General features: G+C 48.6%; 1 protein-coding gene across 1 annotated transcript in view; it reads right to left on the reverse strand.

Annotated features, from left to right (window-relative positions):
* The window catches only part of tex11 (testis expressed 11), a 304,551-nt gene that overhangs the window by 20,490 nt on the left and 257,654 nt on the right, over positions 1–26,407 (reverse strand). Inside the window, 5 exon segments of the mRNA XM_038775694.1 lie at positions 2,641–2,682; positions 2,685–2,789; positions 2,999–3,077; positions 10,927–11,043; positions 24,060–24,130. Coding sequence (XP_038631622.1) covers positions 2,641–2,682; positions 2,685–2,789; positions 2,999–3,077; positions 10,927–11,043; positions 24,060–24,130 — 414 coding nt within the window.

Below are 26,407 nucleotides of genomic sequence, written 5' to 3' on the forward strand. Positions count from 1 at the left end.
CCCGGCACGCGAGATTGACGTGCCGCCGCTCCTAGCCCCCCCCCCCCCCCCCCCCCCCGGATTTTGGGGGGGGGGGGGGGGGAGAGAGAGAGAGAGAGAATAGGGGGAGAGGAGCGGCCTCCGATGCCGGGGTGAAACACTCCGTAAGCACTTTGTCTCCCTTTGGGAGAATTTCGCCCAATGTTTATGCTATTCTTTTATTGCCCTTCTCAGTAATTCAATACCAAAATGTTTTGATCTAATCGGACATTTATCCAGCTCATTTTAAAATTAATTAGGATATTGTGCGAGGATCATATGGTAAATTGTTAAAATAAAAAGGTGGTCATGAATGAGCGATCTGAGAATATCAAAATCAACCAGTATATAAAGGTACTATAAATGAATATTCTTTCCCTATTACAGTATATATTGCCTACATGACAATCAATGTATATCAAGGAGTTAATTTTGTCAAGCATGAAGATACTCAACTAAAAAGGTACGTTAAAACTTAATAATTGTGAAACACTTTGAAATAGGGAATTCACTGGAAGCTGTTAAGTTGTGATAACTCTGATTTTGTTTGTTTATATTCATTCATAGGACATGGACATTGCTGCTTGGCTAAAATTTGCTGCCCATCTCTAATTGCCCTTGAACTGAGCGGTTTACGAGGCTATTTGCTAGGGGCTTGCTCGGGACTGGTTTAGCACAGTGAGCTAAACAGCTGGCTTATAATGCAGAACGGGTTCAATTCCCATACCGGCCTCCCCGAACATGCGCCGGAATGTGGCGACCAGGGGTCACAGTAACTTCACTGAAGCCTACTTATGACAATAAGCGATTATCATTATTTAAGAGTCAACCACGTTGCTGTGGGTCTGGAGTCATATGTAGGCAGCAGATTTCCTTTCCAAAAGGGCATTAGTGAACCAGATGGGTTTTAAAAACAATCGACAATGGGTTTCACCGTCATCACTAGACCACAGATTTTATTCAATTCAAATTTCACCATCTGCTGTGTTGGGATTCAAACCCAGGTCCCAGAGGATTACCCTGGGTTTCTGAATTACTGCTTCAGTGACAATACCACCGTGGCACTGACTCTCCCCGATTTGTTTTAACAATCCTGCACTAAAATCTTTTTAAAATAGGTGTTTTCGATCTCCTACGATTAACATATGTAGTCGTTTATAGCATCAAGTCCATCTGCAAAGGGCTGAGGATTATTATACATGTGTGGACGTGATGAGCAGAACAGCCTCCTCCTATGTTGCAATGACTGATCCATTTGAGACAGGTGAATTAGAGGGTAACTATTTCATATTGGATTAGAAGGATCTTGACTGGTTAGCAATTCACTTTAGGCAGCATTGAAATAAAAGGCTCATATACAGTGTCTAATCACAGTTTTAAAGCAGGAAAAGAGGCCCTTTGATCCATCGCGTCCACTGTCGACGGACAAGCACCTAACTATTCTAATACCATTTTCCAGCACTTGATCCTGAGTCTTGTAGACAATGGCATTTCAAGGGCTCATCTAAATACCGTTGTGGAGGTTCCCGCCTCTACCACCCTTTCAGGCAGTGAGTTCTCGATTCCAACCACCATCTGGGTGAAAACGTTTTTCCTCACATCTCCTGTCCATTACTGTAAATCTATGCCCCCAAGTTATTGATCCCTTCACTAGTGGGAAAAGTGCCTTCCTATCCACCCTATGTCCCTCATAATTTTAGACACCTCAATCTGGTCCGCCTCAGCCTTCTCTACTCCAGGGAAAATAACCCCAGCCTATCCAATGTCTCTTGATAGCTGAAACGATCCAGCCCAGGCAAAATCCTGGTGAACCTCCTCTGCAACCTCTCAGTGCAATCACTTCCTTTCTATAGTGTGGCGACCAAAACTATACACGACTCCAGCTGGGGCCTAACCAGTGTTTTATACAGCTCCAGCATAACCTCCCAACTCTAATATTTAATGCAAGGATATATATATATGGTAAGGATCCCATTGGCCTTCTTAACCACTTTATCTACCTGTCCTGCTGTCTTCAGAGATCTGTGAACCTGCACATCAAAGTTCCTTTGATCCTCTGTACTTCTTAAGAGTCTGACCATCCATTGTATATTCCCTTGCCTTGTTAGTCCTCCCAAAATGTATTCTGACACTTTTCGTGGTCCAATTCCAAATACCACTCTTCCAGCCTATATCGTCTTGTAATCTAAGACCTTGCTCCTCACTATGTACACAATTTATCTGTTATCTGCAAACTTGTATTTTGATGAGTAGGGCTATTGATAAACATGACAGACACTTATACATTAAATGTCTGACCAATGACAAGAAAAACAGAAAAAAATTGATTTGGTACACTCGTAGCCATTTGATGGACGAAAAGCAAGAGACTGATATGAGGCTTACAGTATATTCAGCCACATTAAGTTGTCAAATAGTCATTTATGGCACAGAAGGCAATTTGGCCCATCATGACAGTGCTGGTTCTCTGCACAGCAATCCAGTCAGTCCCACTACCCTGCTTTATCCCTGTATTACCTTCAATTATTTTTATTATAATTATGATTCTATCTAACAAATCAACAATTATCCACAAGCAACTTATCCAAGATGCTCATCAGGACTGGAAAACGTAATGCTTACAGGCCAAAGTTTCCAGTGTTTTAGGCTCTATCTGCTGAAGTGCAACACTTTCTCTATTATATTCTCTATCTCTGGATCATTCAGCTTAGCCCTGGCTTCAAACTCATAAAGAAGCAACAGGGTTTCTGTAGGATCTTTTGAGACATCACCTGCAAAGGAAGAGAAACAATGACATTGGTCGCACAATAAAATGGCCATATTCAAGACTGCACTGCCAATGTCCAACTCAGAAAAGGAATTGATTATTGCACCTAGAAACATTAAGGTCCTTTAGCTCTATGCGTCCAGGCATGTAACCTCTGTGAGTGCTCTAAGATTTGTTCTGTTTGAGAGTTTCAGGCTGTTCTTGATCACTGACCTGCTGCTGTGGATTTGAGTGTCGCCCAAATCTCCCAACAAACGTGAATATGCTCCCGTGCTCGAGTCAGACTTGCAATCTACAAGGACAAAATAATTATCATGGAATGCACATGTGTAGAGATTCTTAATAATTTAAAACTCTGTATTTCAAAATCTTTTTAGCAAACATTGTTTCATTTTGCAAACTTCACTCATACATTAATTTGTTTGCTTCTGTTCACCAAAGTGAAATCTTCATCATGACCAAAAGGATTCCCAGTCAATCACCATACCATACCAATCTATACAAGTTCATGTAGGTCAATGTTATGCATGTATTGTAGGATAGGTGAAGTGCCATAACTATAGCTGAAGTCTGAGATGCAGATAATGTGCAGCATCAGTAAGTTAGCTTGACACTTTGATTCAGGGGCCAGTCACGCCATTTAGGTTAGGAAGTGGCACAAGTTGGTTATAGGAAAAAGGTGTAACTGGGTGTCAGATAAGTAAAAGGAGCCAAGGTCCTATGGTGGAGGAACCTCTCTCCTTGTCCTTACCCAATAGGTAAGGTTTCTTGCTGTCTTAGATGCGGAGAGAAAAGCCTGCAAGGTGGAATCTATACATGGCGCCATTCCGCAGGAAGCCAATCAAATCAGGTGAATGCATGTGAATATAGTCGTGATAGGGGGCAGTATAGTTAGCACAGATCCTCACAGGTCATAATCCCTGGGCTGTTCCGAGCTATGTGCAAAATGGCACATGGATAAATAGATTAGAAGGTTAAATGCATAGCTGAAAGAATGGTGTGGGAGGTAAGGGTTTCGAGTCATGGGACATTGGCATCAGTTTGGGAAGAAAAATAAGTTGTTCTATTGGGATTTTTTCCACTTAAAATGTGCTCAGGCAACTGTCCTGGCAAATGTAATCACTAATGAATGGATGGGGTTTTAAGTTGATGAGGTCTAGGGCAAAATTCTCCATTTGGGAGAACTTTGGACAGGATTCTCTGTCAGCCGATGCTGAAATTGTGAAAGGCGGATCGGGCGGAGAATTGGTTTTGACGCCGAAATCATGTTGGGTTCACGCCAAATCCCAATTCTCCGGTACCTCGACAGCTGTTGTCAATACGTTCCCTTTCACAAGTACAGTGAATGGAGTTTGCATATCATTAGCAGGCCTGACCTGTATTTTCCAGGGCCTCCGCGATTCTCCGCCTCCACTGGGGGTGGTGGGGGGCAATAACCAGAGGTGTGATTCACTTAAGCTTTTAAAATCGCGAATCATGTGCTGTGGCTGATGAGGGACAGAGGAAGTAAAACATGCAGGAGGCCGCGACTGTGGCCTCCAAGGCAGCCATCTCGCTACGCACCCCACTGACCACCCACCTTGGCCCCTGTTCTGCAGAGTGCTACCGGCCATATGGCTGCCCCAACTCCATCACATCCCCAGCCCCCACATCCACCTGCCCCCATACCACGCCCCCAGAGGGGCATCACGCAGCCCACTCAAGGCTAATGCCAACAGCAGCTCCTTACAGGGGGCGGCCGGACAGGGGCCGCGGAGCTCCTACAAGGGTCACTCCAGCCAATGTACCCCTAGCAACAGGGACGGGCGTCAGAGGCCCCAATGTGCTAGTAAACCACCCTTCCCTATCCCCCCTCCCGTGCTCCTGTGAGTTCTCCCCCGCCTCTCCCCCTTCTCGCTCCTTCCCCCACCCTGTTTGTTCTGACCCCCCCTTCTGCAGGCGCTCCCTCCCCTTTGAGAGCTGCTCTGTGGCTCCCCCTCCCCTCTTAGTTCCATGCTCTTGCATGTTTGTCAGCTTCCTCCATCACCCCCCACCCCAGAGAACTTCCCTCCTATCCTTTGCCCTTTTTTTCCTCCCACCCCATCTTTCTCGCTTCTGTATGTCTCAGCCTTATCCCCCTCCCTAGGACATGCAGATGTTTCATTCCAGAGTGCGCCAAGGACAGACATAATAACATGAAAAGAGCATTGTCAGGTGGTTCACGTGTGTCCATTATGGCATCTTCCAGCCCGTTTTTGTGAATGGGCTTGTCTACTTCTCCAGGCGTGTTGAATAATACTCCCCCTGATGCTGTGTATTCACCCAGAGTCTTGCCGGGTACAGGCAACCCCAACCGCACTTTGTTCTTAACAGAGCCAACTTGGCCCCGTTGAACTCAGCCCAGCGCTTGGTCAGGCAGGCCCCAATGTCCTCGTATATGCCGATTGTATGCCCTTTCCCGTCTTCAGGACCGTGTTCTCTTTACCCAGTTCAAACTCCGCTCCTTGTCCTGAAATTTTGTGGAGCTTGCTATGATCGTCAATGGCGGTTCTGCCTGTTTTGGGCCTTGTCGGAGCGACCTTGGGGCCTGTCCATTTCTGGAAGCTTGGGAATGCTTCCCTGCACCGACCACCTTCCCTAGCATCTGCACTACGTATCCCATTGGGTTTCTGCCCTCCGTGCCCTCAGGTAGCCCGACAAAACCTTTTTTTTAACTTAGAGTACCCAATTAATTTTTTCCAATTATGGGGCAATTTATTGAGGCCATCCAACCTACCCTTCAAATCTTTGGTTGTGGGAGCGAAATCCACGCAAACACGGCGAGAATGTGCAAACTCAACACAGACAGTGACCCAGAGCCGGGATCGAACCTGGGACCTTGGCGCCGTGAGGCAGCAGGGCTAACCCACTGCGTCACCGTGCTGCCCAGGGGCTGGTTTTAGCACAGGGCTAAATCGCTGGCTTTTAAAGCAGACCAGGCAGGCCAAGCAGCAACGGTTCATTTCCCGTAACCGCCTCCCCGAACAGGCGCCGGAATGTTGACGACTAGGGGCTTTCACAGTAACTTCACTGAAGCTACTCGTGACAACAAGCGATTTTCATTTCATTTTTTCACAATCCTGAGGTTCTGGCGGTGGGACATATTTCACATTCCCCCTTGAGCGCTCCCTGGGGCACTACCAATCTTGCACTCGGAGAGTGAGACAATCGATCGCCGGTGGTCAACGGCTGCTTTTTCCAGTTCCCGCTCCTGGGGCTCCAACCGCCGCTCCGCCCCTTTCCAGCATCTCTTTGAAGGAAGCACAGAGCAATTACCAAGGCCACCTTCACAGTCACCATGAGGTCCCTCTCTAATGGAGCCCCAGTTTAAGAGCTTTGTGTTCGGAGCTCCATCCACTGTCCCGTCAGTGGATGGGCTGGCATTTGCGTTCACAATCCCGCTTGATCTGCCATGTCCTGCTCTGCTTCACGCCTCGTGTCTGCAGTCTGGGTCTTCCTCTCCTCATTGTTGCTGCTCTTACTAGCTTTCCGGTTTCTTGGTTGACTTGAGGGCATTTCCTCGGGTAGTTGTTTGTTTTAGGGTGAGGATGTTTTTTTTTGTTGGCTCAATGCTGATTTCCAGGGTTAAAAGGACCTAAGTTGAAGTCTTTAGAGGAGAGCCACCTTTCATGTTACTGTTCAGTACATTGCCCCCACCCCCACCAGAAGTTTGCATTCCTGTTGCAGTCTTTCTCTGTACAAATGCCAATTTGATGTCATTCACAAATTTGATTCCAAAAATTTCAAATAGTTCATCTATATGGTGAAGCAACTTGTTTATATTTCATTGTAAGAGGTCTTTACAATACCAGGTTATAGTCCAACAGATTTGGAACATAGAACGTACAGTGCGGAAGGAGGATATTTGGCCCATCAAGTCTGCACCAAACCCACTAAGCCCTCATTTCCACCCTATCCCCGTAACCAATGACCCCTCCTAACCTATTTGGTCACTAAGGGCAATTTATCATGGCCAACCCACCTACCTGCATGTCTTTGGACTGTGGGAGGAAACCGGAGCACCCAGAGGAAATCCACGAAGACACGAGGAGAACGTTGCAGACTCCGCACAGGACAGTGACCCAGCAGGGAATTGAACCTGGGACCCTGACTCTGTGAAGCCACAGTGCTGTCCACTTGTACTACCATGCTGCTTTGTTTAGAATACTAACTTTTGGAGCACTGCTCCTTCCTCAGATGAATGAAGAGGTGGGTTCCAGAACGTATGTGTGCGTAACTTGGCTATACGTTTCTGCTTGGCAATTCTGAGTTGTCGCGCGTCCTGAAGAACACCTTTGGGTAAGCGTTCTCCAAAGCGGCCTTCATAACGTGCGACAACGCAGAATCACCAAGCAGAAACTTATAACCAAGTTCCGCACACAAGTACGGCCTCAACCGGGACCTTAGATTCATGTCACATTACATTCACCCCACACCATCTGGCCTGGGCTTGCGAAATCCTACCAACTGTCCTGGCTTGAGACAATTCACACCTCTTTAACCTGTGATTATCCCTCTCTCCAGTTGTTCCATCTGGACCAGTAGATGTAATTAACTGCAAAGACTCACATTCAAAGTATCGTATTGCATCTTTGACTTTGTCTATATATATGTTTCTGGAACCCACCTCTTCATTCACCCTGAGGAAGAAGCAGCACTCCGAAATCTAGTGATTTGAAACAAACCTGTTGGATTTTAACCTGGTGTTGTAAGACTTCTTACTGTGTTCACCCCAGTCCAATGCCGGCATTGCCACATTATATTCATTGATGAGGGTATGGTGCGGTTGGTTAATGTGGTCAAAATTTTCCAGCCGTTTGCTGATGGCGGAATTCTCTGGCCCCTCTGGCAGTGCACCCCTGCCCGCAGGTTTGGTGCGGGCATGGATGGCCTTTGATGAGAATTCCCATTCACACTGGCGGGAGCACAGCGAATGGTGGTACCCCTTCCCACTGCCAAGAAACACATGACTGGGAGGTCAGAGAATCCCATCCTATGTCTCAGAAAAAGTAAATATCATTTTCCTGGCCGCGAGGTTTGCTACTGTCACACGGGAGGGTTTAAACTAGAATAGCAGGGGTGTGGGTAATAGAGCATAGGTCCAGAGGGTGAAAGCATTGAGGAAAAACTAGGGAATAGGGCCAGTAGGGCTCTGAGGAAGAGCAGACAGAGAGATGTTGCTGTAAACGGCAGGTCTGGTGGTCTGAAGTGTTTTAATGTAAGAAGTATTACGGGTAAGGCAGATAAACTTAGAGCTTGGAGTAGTACTTGGAACTATGATGTTGTTGCCATTACAGAGACCCGGTTGAGAGAAGGACAGGATTGGCAGCTAAACATTCCAGGATTTAGATGTTTCAGGCGGGATAGAGGGGTGATGTAAAAGGGGTGGCGGAGTTGCGCTACTGGTAAGGGAGAATATCACAGCTGTACTAAGGGCAGAGAGGCTACATGGGTAGAGATCAGGAATAAGAAGGGTGCAGTCACAATGTTGGGGGTTTACTACAGGCCTCCCAACAGCCAGCGGAGATAGAGGAGCAGATAGGTGGACAGATTTTGGAAAAGAGTAAAAGCAACACGGTTGTTGCGATGGGAGACTTCAACTTCCCCAATATTGACTGGATCTCACTTAGTGCCAGGGCTTTAGCGGGGCAGAGTAGGTAAAGGAGCCTCCAGGAGGGCTTCTTAAAACAATATGTAGACAGTCCAACTAGGAAAGGGGCTGTACTAGACCTGGTATTGGGGAATGAGCCCGGCCAGGTGGTAGAAGTTTTAGTAGGGGAGCATTTTGGGAACAGTGACCACAATTCAGTAAGTTTTAAAGTGCTGGTGGACAAGGATAAGAGTGGTCGTAGGGCGAATGTGCTAAATTGGGGGTAGGCTAATTATAACAATATTAGGCAGGAACTGAAGAACCTAGATTGGGGGTGGATGTTTGAGGGTAAATCAACATCTGACATGTGGGAGGCTTTCAAGTGTCAGTTGAAAGGAATTCAGGACCGGAATGTTCCTGTGAGGAAGAAGGATAAATACGGCAAATTTCGTGAACCTTGGATAATGAGAGCTATTGTAGGCCTCGTCAAAAAGAAAAAGGAGACATTTGTCAGGGCTAGAAGGCTGGGAACAGATGAAGCTTGTGTGGAATATAGGAAAGTAGGAAAGAACTTAAGCAATGAGTCAGGAGGGCTAGAAGGGGTCACGAAAAGTAATTGGCAAATAGGATTAAGGAAAATCCCAAGGCCTTTTACACAAACATAAAAAGCAAGAGGGTAACCAGGGAAAGGGTTGCCCACTGAAGGATAGGCAAGGGAATCTATGTGTGGAGCCAGAGGAAATGGGCGAGGTACTAAATGAATACTTTGCATCAGTATTCAGCAAAGAGAAGGAATTGGTGGATGTTGAGTCTGGAGAAGGGCGTGTAGACAGCCTGAGTCACATTGAGATCCAAAAAGACAAGGTGTTGGGCGCCTTTAAAAATATTAAGGTAGATAAGTCCCCAGGGCCTGATGGGATCTACCTCAGAATACTGAAGGAGGCTAGCAAGGAAATTTGCTGAGGCCTTGACAAAAATATTGGATCCTCACTGACTTCAGGTGATGTCCTGGAGAACTGAGAATAGCTAATGTTGGTCCTTTGTTTAAGAAAGATAGCAAGGATAATCCAGGGAACTACAGGCCGGTGGAGCCTTACGTCAGTGGTAGGGAAATTACTGGAGATAATTCTTCGAGACAGGATCTACTCCCATTTGGAAGCAAATGGACGTATTAGCGAGAGGCAGCATGGTCTTGTGAAGGAGAGGTTGTGTCTCACTAACTTGATAAAAGTTTTTCGAAGAGGTTACAAAGATAATTGATGCAGGTAGGGCAGTGGATGTTGTCCATATGGACTTCAGTAAGGCCTTTGACAAGGTCCCTCATGGCAGACTGGTACAAAAGGTGAAGTCACACGGGATCGGGGTGAGCTGGCAAGATGGATACAGAACTGGCTAGGTCATAGAAGGCAGAGAGTAGCAATGGAAAGCTACATTTCTGATTAGAGGGCTGTGACTAGTGGTGTTCCGCAGGGATCAGTGTTGGGACTTTTGCTGTTTGTAGTGTATATAAATGACTTGGAAATGTAACTGGTCTGATTCGTAAGTTGCAGATGACACAAAGGTTGGTGGAGTTGCGGATAGCGACGAGGACTGTCAGAGGATACAGCAGGATTCAGATCATTTGGAGACTTGGGCGAAGAGATGGCAGATGAGTCTAATCCGGACAAATGTGAGCTAATGCATTTTGGAAGGTCTAATACAGGTAGGGAATATACAGTGAATGGTAGAACCCTCAAGAGTATTGACAGTCAGAGAGATCTAGGTGTACAGGTCACTGAAAGGGGCAACACAGGTAGAGAAGGTAGTCAAGAAGGCATACGGCATGCTTGCCTTCATTGGCCGGGGCGTTGAGTATAAGAATTGGCAAGTCATGTTGCAGCTGTATAGAACCTTAGTTAGGCCACACTTGGGTGTCTAATGTTCAATTCTGGTCGCCACACTACCAGAAGGATGTGGAAGCTTTAGAGAAGGTGCAGAAGATATTTACCAGGATGTTGCCTGGTATGGAGGGCATTAGCTATGAGGAGCGGTTGAATAAACTTGGTTTGTTCTCACTGGAAAGACGGGGGGGGCGACGTGATCGATATCTACAAAATTATGAGGGGCAGAGACAGAGTGGATAATCAGTGGCTTTTCCAAAGGGTAGAGGGATCAATTACTGGGGGGGCATAGGTTTAAGGTGCGAGGGGCAAGTTTTAGAGGAGATGTACGAGGCAAGTTTTTTTACACAGAGGGTAGTGGGTGCCTGGAACTCGCTGCCGGAGGAGGTGGTGGAAGCAGGGACGATAGTGACATTTAAGGGGCATCTTGACAAATAGATGAATAGGATGGGAATAGTGGGATACGGACCCAGGAAGTGTAGAAGATTTTAGTTTAGACGGGCAGCATGGTCGGCACAGGCTTGGAGGGCCGAAGGGCCTGTTCCTGTGCTGTTACTTTCTTTGTATGAATTGATATAACTGATCAGTCTGCGTATAGTTTACAATTTGTCTTTGTCAATACAACAATCCTCCCAAATGTAAGCCTGTCACACCTGCTCTGAAGTATTTGTTGCTTTCCGACCAATTTCCAGACTAGCTGCTGCGGCCATTAATAAACAAGTCTTTTGACCAATCAGAATGGCTTTGTCAGTTGAGACCATCTGTGAAAGCTAAAGAGAAATATGATACACAGATAGACCCTGTGCAAAGATCAAGAAAAATAAACATGTGGGTGAAATTCAATTTTGGTGGTGGGGCGGGGCCGGTGGTGCAAAATACAAGGCAGCAAATCACCTGCCCATTATACAATCCACCTAATTTTCCTTTGCAATGACGTCAAAATTGAGTTTCACCCCTATATATTTAAATAAACAATTATAACAACATTTTTCAATAGCAATTGTGCTTCAAAATAATTAACTGGAGAGTGTGAATATTTTCCTTCTTTCTGATCTGCACTCAGCTTGTCTGTTGCTCAGATCCTCTTCCATTAAAGAATTGTTGTAACAGAAAACTGTGTTCCAATATTGAAAATATTGAATGTTCAGGGCAGATTCACCTGCTTCAGAAAGCAGAAAAGTTAAGGCAACCTTCCAGAGACTGAAAACTGAAAGGTAAGTGAACCTCTTCACTTCATTGGACAAAAGAAAAACTTGTTCATACTCTCTCAACTGTCCTCCTCATATAAAAAATAAGTGCTTAAGTGTTTCTAACCTAACTCTAGACCCTGGATCAAAGGCATGTATATTTGTCCATATTTACCTTGATCACTAGCCACTGAACTGCCCTCTGGGTTGTTAAGAAGCTCTTGTTTGTAAGCAGATTTACAGAATTACAAAGTTAATACATTGTGTCTTTGGATACAAAGTCTATGATCACATATGGCATGCGTAGGTATCAATTTTGCTAATTGACTTGTCACTATCAGGAGATAAGCATCATGTAGGAGAACAGACACATCTTGCACTCTTTTGACTCCCCTCCTCTTGTGATATGTCTTGCACAAAATCTCCGGCACTTGTCTTTTTTTTAGCCTAACGTCCCATTCTTCTATTAAATTGGCTCTGTGCTTTGGTCCCAGAAATTGGGAGACTTTTTTTAAAATTAAGACACCAATCTTTGTCCCGTTCAAAGTCCTGTTCATCAGCACAAGAATGCTTTTCCCAGCCTGTTCCCAGCTTTCACTCTTACCTTCAGAACATACTAGCCAGGCAATGTTTCTAAACAGATGACAGCTTTTCAATATACCATTTTCCCTCAGTTCCCATTTCGAAAGCATTTTTTTGTTAAAACATAGGCTGAGCTCTTCCACCTCATCCCAGCTCCACATCCATGAATTTATTTTAAAATTCTGGCTCCTCTCTCAGGACATTTTCTTTTCTTTAGGCTCTTCCTAGCCTGACTTTCTTTTAAATTTAGAAAACACAATTTTTTTCCCCTATTAAGGGGGAATTTGGCGTGGCCAATCCACCTACCCTGAATATCTTCGGTTTGTGGGGGTGAAACACACGCAGACAAGGGGAGAATGTGCAAACTCCACACGGACAGTGATCCAGGGCTGGGATTTGAACCTGGGTCCTCAGCAGCGTAGGCAGCAGTGCTAACCACTGTGCCGTCAGCCATATTTTTCCCCCACTTGCAGTTTTTTTCATAATTCCTTGTCTTGATTCCAGTGACAGTCAGGGCCTTTATGGCTTATTTCCCTCAGTTCCTGCGACATCTTCCTTAATCATATCCAGTAATCCATTCCAAATCCAACTTTAACCCTGTAATGACCTTTCACTCCCAGTCCAAGTTTAAAAACCATGTAATAATCTTGGCCCTATTTTTAATTCAACTTCACTTCCCCAGCCTTCCTTTTCTTGTCTATGTCTTCATTGCCATTTCCGCTCTCCGGTTCCTAGTAAAAGTTCGAAACTCTTTCCCATCAAGCTCTGTCCCAATCCTGTTTAGTCCTCATGTCCTACTGATTCTTCCTGTTTCTAGACCCACATTCTTGTCAGTCTGAAGCTCCCCTCTCTTGCTACCTCCCCACAGAAACTATGGGCACGATTCATCCAAAATATCTTAAAATGTCCTTTTGGGTGAGTTAAGTGGGGTTTTTCTCACTGGCTGCAATGGTAAGATTGCATGTTCACCCACACTTGGCGAAAACAATGAGCCCCCACGTGAATCTGACATACCTGACTCGCACCTCAGCTGCTCACCATTAACAAGGGGGAGCTGCTTTTAAACCCCCCCCCCCCCCCCCCCCCCCCAGCACCCACTCAGGCAGAAATGAGGATGGCATCACGGAGACATGCTCCTCGTTTTGGGAATGCTGACCTGGTCAGGCTTCTTGACGCTGTGGATGAGTGGCGGGGAACTCTGTTCCCCCAAGGCTGTCGGAGAACCAGCAGCAGGATCAGCAATGCCGCCTGGGAGGCATTGGCAGCTGTAGTGAGTGCGAGCAGCATGATCAGAAGGATCGCTATCGAAAGACCTTAAATGAACTGCAAGGGAAAGTTACCATCTTCATGGCATTAGACCCGCCTGCCACCCCTCAATTGCCCGAGGAGACCAACTGCGAGGTTGGCCTGCTCAAGAGAAGTGAGGATTCACTGTCACTTTAACCAAATGACCTGCCTCAAGTGAGTTGTTGGGGTCCCACAAAACTAACCTTTCCCTTTCACTGACCACAATGTCCATTGTCTTGCAAGATCACCATCTGATAAGGCCAGGCCATCCAGTGTCACCCCCACGCCACTCAAGAGGCCACCTTGGAGGAGAGCTCAGAGTAGAACACCGACGATGGTCACAGCCATCAGCTACACCTTCCACCAGCGCAGAGTCACACACCTCGGTGGGCAAAATCGGTGGACAGTCTTTGTGGGCACTCCCTGTGAAACCCACAGTTGCTGATGCACATCAGGTAAAGGCAGGAACATTCAAGGAAGACAGCAATCGGAGGTCTGCTGGACCCCAGGACTCAGCTGGATCCCAGCTAGACCTCAAGCCTTTGGACAAGGTCCACCCAGAGCTAATGCAGATGACAGGACACAGCCGTGACATTCTGGAATGTGTGTCAATGACATTCCAGCAATGCAAGGCTGATTGGAGGAGTCCCTAAGCCTTCAGGCACAGGAGATGATGCTGCCAATGCGTGGCACGCAGGGCCACATTGCTAGGGTGGCGACCGCAGTGCAAAACCTAGAGCACAACATCCGCACCTTGAGTGATGGTGTCCAAGGCATGGCCCAGTCTGACAACCATGGCTGAGGGCTGCAACATCATGTTCCAGTCGATGAAGGATATTCCCAGACGCAGGTGGACATTGCCGAGGCACTCCAAAGCGTGGCCCAGTCACTGAAGAGCACCATGGTGCAGGCAATGGGGAGCCTCCAGGACTGTCAGAGCCAAATGACCCAAGAGGCTTCAGGAGCTAATTTCCAGCTAATCCTCTGTCCCATGGAGTCATCCAGGGCCCCAAGGGCAGCCTCAGGCGGGAGGAAGCACTGGACCCCATCTTGGGGCCTGCCACCAAGGAGACTATCCCCACCTTCTGACACCTGCGTAATTCAAGGGCAGCGAGCATAACATTGTGACACAGCGACGCCTGTTACATCGCTATGTTGGCTGTGGCCTTCCGGCTCCAGGCCCCCCCAAAGGTCGTCCGCCAAGGGCATCAAAGGTCACAGGGCATGAAAAGCAGCGGGCTGCTTCCACCTCTGATGTTCATCCTGGGGACACACCAAGATGTAGCTCTAGACCACGGAGGAACAAGAAGTGTGAGGAGCACTGAGTGAGCACTGGTGAAGTCACTATCTATAGCTGGGGTAATGGAAATCGATCACATTAAAATGTTCACCATTCAAACATTTCAGAACTGAGACATGTGAAGCCACTGTCATTTTAGTCTTCATGGCGGACCTGTCCCCCCCACTTCCCCAACCACATTTGTTCAAGATCAAAAGCCCCGATACAGACTCTGTTATGAGAATGGGTGTGAGTACCAGAGCTTTCCTCACAGCGAGTGGTCAGTACTCTCCTCCCTTGTATCGGGACTCACTGACAATGCCAACACAGGCCCATCACCCTGGAGCGATGTTACATAGACCTTTGAGGGGGGAAACAGGGTGGTTGGGGAGGGAGCGGTGTGATTGGGTGCGGGGGGTGGGTGTTGAGCTGACGGACACAATCTCAACTCAGGAGAATCTGGAGATGATAAGAGCCTTCTTGATCTTACTTGCGGCCACCTGTCCTTCATCCTCCAGCTACTCCTCAGGGTCGCACTCCAGTCCCTCCTGGACCACCTCCTCAAAAGACGCCCCATATCGCTCCACTGAGAAATATAGAATTCCTATAGTGTAGAAGGAGGCAATTCAGCTCATCGAGCCTGGACTGACGCTTTGAAAGAGGTTCACCACCCTTTCCCTGTAACCCCATCTAACCTGCACACTGACATCCGGTGGCGGCCATGAGCCAAGCGGTTGCACAAAAAGTGGCTCCAGTCTGGATACTCGTTTTAGGATCTTTTTGACTCGATGAATGGGCACCAAACCTGAAAAAACCTGTAGTAACCTGACCATCAATAGCTCGTCCGGTCTGGGATGTCTGAGCCTCCAGAGGGCGACTCGAAGGTGAAGCAATTTCTGGAAGGGCTAGCATTCCGGTGGTAGAGGAGGAAAGGGGGCAGGGACTGGAAGCTCATTGGATCCGGAGGAGGTTATGGAGCGCATCAACTCCATGCAATCTAGGAAGGCGTCGGGACCAGATGGGTTCCCGGTAGACTTCTACAAAAGGTTTTGGCAGTGCTGGGAATGTTCAATAGCTTACTGTCGAGGGAGCCCTTGCTACCCACATTAGCACAGGCTTCAATCTCATTGATACTGAAGAAAAACCGGTGGAGTGCAGGTGATTGTGGTAGTCACCATTGTTGCATATATATCGCATACGAGGTGGATTACGGTAAGGCTCCTGTACTACACGTACGGGGGTAGATCCCTGCCTGCTGGCTCCACCCAGTAGGCGGAGTATAAATGTGTGGGCTCTCCAAGCTGCAGCCATTTCGGCAGCAGCTGCGGGAGGCTACACAGCTCTGCGTAATAAAGCCTCGATTACCCTCTACTCGTGTCTCGTCGTAATTGACAGTGCATCAACTTACTACGCAGAGATTTTAAAACGATGGATCTCCGCATTAAGCCTGATCGCCTGCAGCTGCACCCTCAAGCAGACAACGCCAAGTCAGCCTTCGCACATTGGCTAGCTTGCTTTGACGTATACATCGGATCTGCGACTGAACCACCCTCAGAGGCACAGAAGCTCCAGATCCTGTACACGCAGCTGAGCTCCGATATCTTTCCCCTCATCCGGGACGCGCCTACCTACACTGAGGCCATGGCGCTACTGAAGGAGAACTACACTCAGCAGACCAACAAAATCTACGCTAGGCACCTCCTGTCCACCCGGCATCAACTCCCCGGTGAGTCTGTGGAAGATTTCTGGCGTGCCCTGCACGTATGACGAGATACTGCGATTGCCAGGCCATTTCGGCCATTGAACATTCTGAACTTCTAAATCGAGATGCTTTCGTTACGGGCATAGGGTCAGCGCCTCTTAGAAGGGACTACCCTCCACCTCGCGGAGACCAAGAAACTCGCAATCTCATTCACAGTCGCCTCCAGCAATGTACAGGCGTGCGCCCCCGACCGCACGCCCCCCTCCCCCCACCACTTCCTGGGCATCATGGACCCCGTCAGCGACACCCCATCGTGGACCCCACCAGCGACCGCCCCCAGCCAACCCCAAGCCTGCGCCGCCAACCAACCCCGGGGGACCCAAGTGCTACTTCTGCGGACAGACAAAACACCCCCGGCAGCGCTGCCCGGCGCGGAGCGTGCTCTGCAAGGCCTGCGGGAAGAAAGGACATTTCACTGCTGTGTGCCAGGCCTGCTCAATCACCGCTATTGTCCCTGCAACCCCCACGTGCGACCGGTGGGCGCCGCCACCTTTCTCGCCTCAGACCTCGTGCGGCCTGTGCATGCTGCCATCTTGCTCGCCTCAGACCACGTGCGGCCCCTGGGCGCCACCATCGTGCTCGCCTCAGGACACGTGGGGCCCGTGGGCGCTGCCATCTTTAACGCTGCCCGCCACATGCGCCCCATGGGCGCCGCCATCTTCCCCGCCCCAGGACCCCTGCTCATCGGGCCGCTCATCACCTGCAATCGCCGCCGACCAGCCAGGGGCCTTCCACTATGAGCCGCGTCTCGCCTCCAACACGATCAACCAGTCTCGACCGCACAACCTTGCGACCACGTCGAAGACAGTGAAGGTCGATGGGCACGAGGCATCATGCCTTCTGGACTCTGGGAGCACTGAGAGCTTCATCCACCCCAATACGGTAAGGCGCTGCTTCCTCACGGTACACCCCATTAACCAAAAAATCTCCCTGGCCTCCGGATCCCACTCCGTGGCGATCCCTGGGTACTGCACCGCCACCTTCACCATCCAGGGCGGACGGTACAGTGGCTTCTGGCTCCACGTCCTACCCAACCGTTGCGCTACCTTGCTACTCGGCCTGGACTTCCAGTGCAACTTCAGAGCCTAACCCTGAAATTTGGCTGGCCCCTACCACCCCTGACTGTCTGCGCTCTCACGACCCTCAAGGTCAACCCACCTTCGCTGTTTGCAAACCTCACCCCGGATTGCAAACCCGTCGCCACCAGGAGCAGATGGTACAGCGCCCAGGACAGGACCTTCATCAGGTCTGAGGTCAGCGACTGCTACGGGAAGGTATTATCGAGGCCAGCAACAGCCCCTGGAGAGCCCAAGTGGTTGTTGTAAAAACTGGGGAGAAAAACAGGATGGTCGTTGACTACAGTTAGACCATCAATCGGTACACGCAGCTCGATGCATACCCCCTCCCACGAATATCTGATATGGTCAACCAGATTGCACCGTACCGGGTCTTCTCTACAGTGGACCTAAAATCTGCCTACTACCAGCTCTCCATTCGCAAGGCGGACAGCCCGTACACCGCGTTTGAAGCGGACGGCCGCCTTTACCACTTCTTCGGGTTCTATTCGGTGTCACTAGTGGAGTCTCGGTCTTCCAACGGGAGATAGACCGAATGGTTGACCGGTACGTACTACGGGACACCTTTCCGTACCTGGATAACGTCACCACCTGCGGCCACGACCAGCAGGACGACGACGCTAACCGTTCCAAATTCCTCCACACCGCCAAACTCCTCAACCTAACCTACAACAAGGAGAAGTGCGTGTTCAGCACTAACCGATTAGCCATCATCGGCTATGTGGTTCAAAATGGAGTTCTAGGGCCCGACCCTGATCACATGGGCCCACTCATGGAACTCCCCCTTCCCCAAGGCCCTCAAATGATGCCTGGGGTTCTTCTCGTACTATGCCCAGTGGGTCCCTAACTATGTGGACAAGGCACGCCCACTCATTCACTCCAGCGTTTTCCCACTGATGGCCGAGGCTCACTAGGGCTTCAACCGTATCAAGGCCGACATGGCCAAGGCCACGATGCACGCGGTCGACGAGACGGTCCCCTTCCAAGTCAAGAACGATGCATGAGACGTCGCTCTGGCCGCCACCCTCAACCCGGCAGGCAGGCCCGTGGCATTTTTTCCACGCACCCTCCATGCCTCCGAAATTCGGCACTCCTCTGTCGAGAAGGAGGCCCAATCCATAGTAGAAGCTGTGCGACATTGGAGGCATTACCTGACCGGCAGGAGATTCACTCTCCTCACCGACCAACGGTCGGTTGCCTTCATGTTCAACACACAGCGGGGCAAGATCAAAAATGATAAGATCTTGAGGTGGAGGATCGAAATATCCAGCTACAATTACGAGATTTTGTATCGCCCTGGTAAGATCAATGAGCCCCCCAATGCCCTATCCCGAGGTACATGTGCCAGCGCACAAGTGGACCGACTCCACACCCTGCACGACGATCTGTCACTCAGGGGTCACCTGGTTTTTTCACATCATAAAGGCCCGCAATCTGCCCTACTCGACCGTGAGAGCGTGTCTGGGCGAACATCACCAGCTCGTAATACTTCCGGTTGCACGAGGCTCAAGACAGGGATGCCTGGTGTCCCCGCTGCTGTTCTCTCTGGTAACACACGCAGATTATTGGCTGGTGGAAAGGCATTGAGAGAGGAGGCAGGGAGCATAGAGTCTTCTCTATGCAGACGACCTGCTGCTCTATGTCTCAGTCACCCGATCCAGCATAGAAAAGATAATGGAGCTCCTGAGGGAGACTGGAGCCTTCTCAGGATACAACTAAACCGGAGTTGAGCAAAATCTTTCCAGTCAACCCCCTGCGAGGTGGTGGAGCAGGAAGCGCTGCCATTCATGTTGGCCCAAACTAAGTTTGGGTATGTGGGGATCCATATAGCTCACATCTGGGCCTGACTCAACAAATCAAACCTAACCAGTTGGGTGGAAGGGTTGAAGGCAGACCTGTGAAGGTGGAACTAACTTTTGTCTCCCTACTGGGGAGAGTACAAGTGAAAAAAATGAATGTCCTGTCAAGGTTCCTATTCGGATTTTAGTCGCTCCCTATCTTCCTTCCCAAATCATTCTTCGCCAAGGTAGACAAGTTGATCTCGGCGTTCGTATGGGTGGGGACGAACCCCAGGATACGTAGCAGCATCTTGCAAAGAGGCAACGCTCGGGATAACTGGCACTACCAATTCTTCTGCTCAACTTGTGGGCAGCAAACGATGAAAGGTTGTAGGGTTGGCATGGGGAGCCAGGGGCGGAGTGGGTGCAGATCAAGGAAGCATCATGTGTAGGGACTTCCCTGCAGGCACTGGTTACTCCCTCACTCTCTTTCACCCCGGCCAGGTTCTCGACGAGCCTGGTGGTGGTTGCATCATTAAAGGCCTGGAACCTACTCAGGCACCACTTTAAGCTGAGGGACATATCCGTCTTGGCACCAATCTGTAACAACCATTGTTTCAAACCAGCTGAAATGGACGCAACCTACAAAACCTGGAAGAGGGAGTGAAGGGGAAATGACGTTTAAGGACATGGACATGGATGGCAGTTTGGCAAACCTGGAGACTAACTGAAAAGTTCTAACTCCAGGAAGGGAGCGAGTTCAGATATCTCTCGATCCGGGACTTTCTCTACAGAGAGGCATTCAGCTGCCGAAGCACACCTTGCTGGACAGATTGATATTGCATGATGAGTTGGGAAAGGGAAAATCTCAACATATATAGGTGACTGGAGGAAATAAGGGCCCCACTGGGCGAAACAAGGGAGAGGTGGGAGGAGGAATTGGACCTCGAGCTTGACTGAACGCCTCGTGCCAAACTGTGCCTAATACAACTGAAGGTGGTTGATATACCACACCGAACCAAAGCGCACGAGTGGACTCTTCCCAGGAGTGGAGGATAAATGTGAGAGATGCCAGGGCGGGCCGGAAAACCACTCCCAGATGTTCTGGGCCTGCTCAAGATCGGTCAAATTCTGGGCCACCTTCTTTGAGACCATGTCCAAGGTCGTGAGGGTTAGGATAGAATCATGTCTGCTGGTGGCAGTCTTCGGGGTGTCGGACCAACCGAGGCTTTTTGAGGGGAGGTGGGCCGATGTCTTGGCCTTTGCCTCCATGATAGCCCGGCAACGAATCCTACTTGGTGGAGATCAGCAGCGTCACCTAGGGCCTCAGACTGACTGGCGGACATGGTAGAATTTCCAAAACTAGAACAATATTTAATTTGCTATCAGGAGGCCAGAGGAAGGGTTCCGCCTCAGGTGCAGGCAGTTAATCGCCATCTTCAAGGATCTGTTCGTGATCAGTAACTGGGCGCGAAGGGGAAGAAGATGGGGATTGTCTTCATTGACATTGCTAAACGAAAAACTACAAACTATTCAAGCTACAGATATCCATTTTATCGATGTTTCCAAGTAGAATTGGGGTTATGTTTCGCCATGTTTGAAATAAAAATATATATTTTTAAAAACCTGCACACTAAGGCGAATTTAGCATGGCCAATCGACCAACCCTGCACATCTTTGGACTATGGGAGGAAACTCGAGCACCCGGACTAAACCCACGCAGACGCGGGACGAACATGCAAATTCTACTCAGTTACCCATAGCCAAATTGAAACCGGATGCCTGGCGTTGTGCAGCAGCAATGCAAACCACTGCGCCACCGTGCGGTCCTGCCAGATTGTGGAGGCACAGAGGACTACCACAAACCTGGAGACCCTCTGGGGCATGTACTGTAAGGCTCAGGCAGAGCGGTCCAAACATCAGATCCGCATTTTGAGAAGCCCAATGCACGGCAAATGACAGCATGGGTGGCGGCACGGACCTCATTATACCTGGTCTCCGCCTCAGTCCTCCGCTTAAGCGCCATCAGCTACGACCTCAGAGGGTATCCCTTGCCCCCATGAGCCAACCTGACATCCTGGGGTGTTCCTCGAAGGCACCGGGGATGGCCTAATGCCCTGAGATGCAGTTGTCATGTATGCTCCCAGGGTAGCGTGAATGCGCAGGATCCTCAGGAGGTGATTGCACACAATCAGGGCATTCAGGTTGTGGAACCCCTCCCTGTTAATATAGGGAACTCCCTGATGCCCCGGAGCTCGCAGGGTTACATGCATGCCATTGATGCCCTGCTGGATATGGGGCATCTTGGCAATGACGACGGATCCTACAGCCTGGACATCTTGGAGGCCTGGTCCAGGTCGAATGTCATAAGGCCGAATAGCCGGGCATACAGATCATTCGCCACCTTCTTGATGCAGTTGTGGGCATAAGATTGCAAAATGTTACACAGGTCCGCACTTGATCCCTGGAATGACCGGTGGCAAAGAAACTTAGGCCAGCAGTGACCTTCAAGGCCATCGGTGGCGGGTGTCCTCCTCCTCCATGGGATGCCATGTCCGCGAGGTTGTGCAACATGTGCCGCACTGTCTGCCTGCTGAGATGCAGTCTTCTGCTGCATTTGCTGTCTGTCAGCTCATGAAAAGACCAATGACTTATTGTACATCTGGGCATGTCGTTGGACCCCCCCCCTTCACTTCTGGCCCCCTCCTCAACCTGATGGGTGGACGACTCTTCAGGGTGTGCGGCGGCCCCCTGCACATGTGGTGCTGTGTCCAGCACAGCAATGACAGCTTTAGCGGTGATATACCTACAATTCACAGAGAGGCAGGGAGAGCGAGTGAACAGTAGGCTTTATTAGTCATGAACTTGCCAAACCAGAGTCAGTAGTACAGATGAACGCCGCCCACAGGCGGTCGGTCTATATATGACCCCGGTGAAGGCGGAGCCATACCGGGGTTACAGTACAGTACCTGGAAGCAGTTCATATCACCACTTCCAGGTCATAGGTTTCCACTGGTGTGTGAAAGCAGAACCATGGGACATAGCCTCAAAATAAGGGGAAGTAGATTTAGGACTGAGTTTAGGAGGAACTTCTTCACCCAAAGGGTTGTGAATCTATGGAATTCCTTGCCCAGTGAGGCAGTTGAGGCTCCTTCATTAAATGTTTTTAAGGTAAAAATAGATAGTTTTTTGAAGAATAAAGGGATTAAGGGTTATGGTGTTCGGGCCAGAAAGTGGAGCTGAGTCCACAAAAGATCAACCATGATCTCATTGAATGGCGGAGCAGGCTCGAGGGACCAGATGGCCTACTCCTGCTCCTAGTTCTTATGTTACGGTATCATGCATGCATTACGGTGAATACATTCACCACGAGCGAACATATTTGTATGCAGAAGGAATTAGAGGAGAGGTCGAAAATGATTTGGGGCTTCCATCCCAGGAACCTCATATCTCCTAAGCACCCCCACCCTTACCATGACTGTACCACCTTCTCTGAGAGTGTCCTTCAACGAGCTAGTTGGGCTGCAAAACATCGCTCTGCACACACCCCACGCCAGATCAGGATCCCTTGACCCCAAACTTCTGCCAGCAACATGAGGAAAGTTGTGCTCAGCAGTCCTCCATTCATCCAGATACTTACCCTTTGGCCGCGAGAGGTTCCTCAGTGGTGAAGCGCTGCTCTTTAGTGTTTGATTGGTGACAACTGCCTCCATGGTGCTCCTAGAGTACAGGATTATTATTCAGGCATCAAACGTTGTAGGACATCCAGCCCACTAATTATCTTCTCAGACATTGCATCTGTTCCTTCGGGAGGCACTTGAGACTTCAGGAACGTGAAGTGCTATCACAACTAACAAGGCTAATCCCACCTTTGTGATAAGACTTCAGCTGTGAAGCTAGAGGCTCCTCACAGTCAAAGGGATTGAAATTGACTTTCATGAGAGAACCTGCAGCATGGTTCGGTCTTGGGAGTTTGATGGGCCAGTCAGGTTGCAGCTGTGGTTGACCATTATGGATCTTTACAATATTTAAAGATGGCTTGAGGGTGTCATAGACGCAAAGCCCCTCACCACCCCTTTTCCAGCTCGACCCCTGACCTGGACTCCTCAAGCCCCCCTGAACAACCCCAACACCCATTCCCCACTCCCCCGGCGTGGGGGAGCAGTTCCGGTGCCCTTGAGCTGCATTCCGGTAAATGGAAAGGGCTCCTCACCTGCTCAATCCCCTCGGTAGCCTTTGTATCAGTTTTCCATTTTTGGAAAGGAGTACTAAACAACTCTTGCGCCACTTCTTGCTGGGGAGTTGGTTGACTCCCAGGAAGCCTTCAACTTCAATCTCGCCAATGAGACTGAAATGAATGCAAATTAGGCTTAATGACCTTCTCACCATTTTTGGGCATATATTTTGCTTTTGATCTCTCCCACGATTCACCCAGCACGCCTGGATCGTGCTCATGCAACATGGCGGTTGAACCGCGCCCTATATGTTCAACTGTGTTGTCTTATACCTCAGTCCAAAGTTAAAATCGAACGTCTCTATCCTCAGTTCTTCTGCACCCTCTCCTGACTTACTGTTTGCAATGCCACAGGAGATTAATAGCTGCATTCAAAAGTCACTTTGAGGGACTCGATTTTTGTACTTGCATATCTAATCATGAAAGACGAATTATAATATATGAGGAAAATAATTATTGCACGGATACTTGAAGCAGCACCATGTTCAACCACTTTATTAATATCACAATTGCATGCTTTTTATGCTTAATTCACTATTCATCTCAGATTAAGCACAATTATTTATTTGAATAAGATGCAAAAAATAGAGTTTGTACACACCTGATAAGAAAGGGTGAAAAACTCCCTCATTCTGCTGGTGCAGTCCTCACACTGCAGAGCTAAATTCCAGGCTTATAAATATAAAACACATGGATATCATTGGTAATACTTATGTTTAAAAAAAAATCTATTTTGTTCCATTCACTTTGTAGCCTATGTTACTGTAATAAAAATAATCACAAATCATCATTTATTGGTATTCCAATAACACCAAATTATTTCAGCCCATGTCTTGCATGTGCAACAGATCCAAAACAATCCACTCACAAATGACAATGCTAATGGCTTTAAGGGTACAAAGTCAAAATGTGCAGCAGAAATTGCTATGAGGTGTGCAGTAACTTGACTTCAGGGCTAAACTTGCCATTTTTGTTAAACCTATTTTCTGCATTCAGATTCATATGTTGATGCCATTACAATTCAATACTGAACAAAATTTTAAATATATGAATAAAAATCATCTTTTGTGGCACTGGACCCAGTTTTGAACTATAGAACTAATGTCGTAGACATTTGTTTTTTTTACAAGTAGCTACTGGTATCATCACTCACCAAATTTTTTTTAATTTTTCTTAAACTCAACTATTGTTGGTGGTCACAAGGCCAAACATAGGTGGCTTTAATTTTGGAGACATCAAATATGCAGACATCAAACATGGTTTAATTCATCCTTTTTTAAAAATGTTACTTGAAATGAAATGAAAATGGCTTATTGTCACGAGTAGGCTGCAAATGAAGTTACTGTGAAAAGCCCCTAGTCGCCACATTCCGGAAGGCTGTTACGGGAATCGAACCGTGCTGCTGGCCTGCTTGGTCTGCTTTCAAAGCCAGCGATTTAGCCCTGTGCTAAACAGCCCCATACTTAATGTACATACTTAATATTACTTAATACTTAACATACTTAATATAAGGAAGCTGTCATGAACCAAGGTGAATTTGTTTACATATTCACAATTACATGCTTAGCACAGTATCTTGCTCCCAGTGCACACCCTGCTGAGAGGATAGATCTGATCAGGCTCCGAGTTGGGCCTGCCTTTACCCCTGCCATAACGAGCCCTACCTAGGGAGCCGGTATTCGATGAATCCCACAGGGAGATCAAGGACGGATAGTCCACATGGGTTTATAGGATGCCTCCCCACAAGAGTTCAAAACTGCCACTGCCAGAGGCATTCTGCGTCACTTAGCCAGCAGCTGAACATCTGCTGGCGGTGTATCTGGGCCGGGTGAAGTGTAACAGGTTGATGCACACCGCTTCCTGGCTGACTGTCGAAGGGGAACCATAGGGGCCTCAGTGCCGGACACACTGTCGCTGCCGCCGCGGGTGCAATATATCGGGTCCATATCGGAACGCGTATCGCAGAACCGTTGCTGGGCCGGACATGACAACCCAGATGGCTGGGCCTTCAACCCAAGCAGCGTCAGTGGTACTACCGCTGATGGAACGTCGCGATAGGTGATGTCATGCCTAGTCAAATGGTCCCCACGTTTCGTAAGGGTTTTCCCTTGTACTCGGACCCTATACGAGACCGAGTCAGTCTGGTCCAGCAACACCCCCGGGACCCACAGTGCACCATTGCCATTCCGTACATAAATGATGTCCCCGACATGGAACATTCACCCTGACATCCCGTAATTGCGGAACCTCCTCTGCGACTCCAGATGCTGCTTGACAGTATCCCAAGATTTAGAAGAACAAGACTTAAATGAGTCCGGAGTTATCATCCCATCAAGAATTCTGCTGGAGCAATCCCAGGTCACATGTGGTGTTGTACACTAATTGAATAAGAAATACGGCAACTACATGTCCACAGACACAGTTAACTGCTTTTTAAAACTTTGTTTAAAAGTTTGGACCACCCTCTCTGATAGTCCATGAGAGGAAGGACTATATGGTGTTGTACGGATGTGCTGAATGCTATTGCATTACAAAAAAAGGCAAACATCTCTCTGGTGAAAGGAGTTCCTTTGTCTGTAACCAGCACCTCTGGACGTCCGTGAGTATAAAGAGATCCCCAGTTTCTCAATAGTAGCCCTGGATGTTGTGGAAGACTTCCTGAAAACTTCCTGCCACTTTCAGTGGACATCCATTATTAAAAATATGGAGCCTATGAATGGTCCAGTAAAATCCACGTGGCGGCAAATACATGGACGACCTGGCCATTCCCATGCTGGCGAGGGCAGATTCTGCAATTTCCGGCAAGCTGGGCATTTTGTAACATTCTCTCGATATCCGGCCACCAAACATAGCTTTGTGCTGACATATTCATGTTGCCAGCTCCCGGATGCCCAGTGTGCAGATCCTGCATTGAGGCTTCCCATCGCATAGGGGGTATGCCCAGCTGAA

The sequence above is a fragment of the Scyliorhinus canicula genome, chromosome 17 (genome assembly GCF_902713615.1).
Source record: "Scyliorhinus canicula chromosome 17, sScyCan1.1, whole genome shotgun sequence".
NCBI classification, from domain to species: Eukaryota; Metazoa; Chordata; class Chondrichthyes; order Carcharhiniformes; family Scyliorhinidae; genus Scyliorhinus; species Scyliorhinus canicula.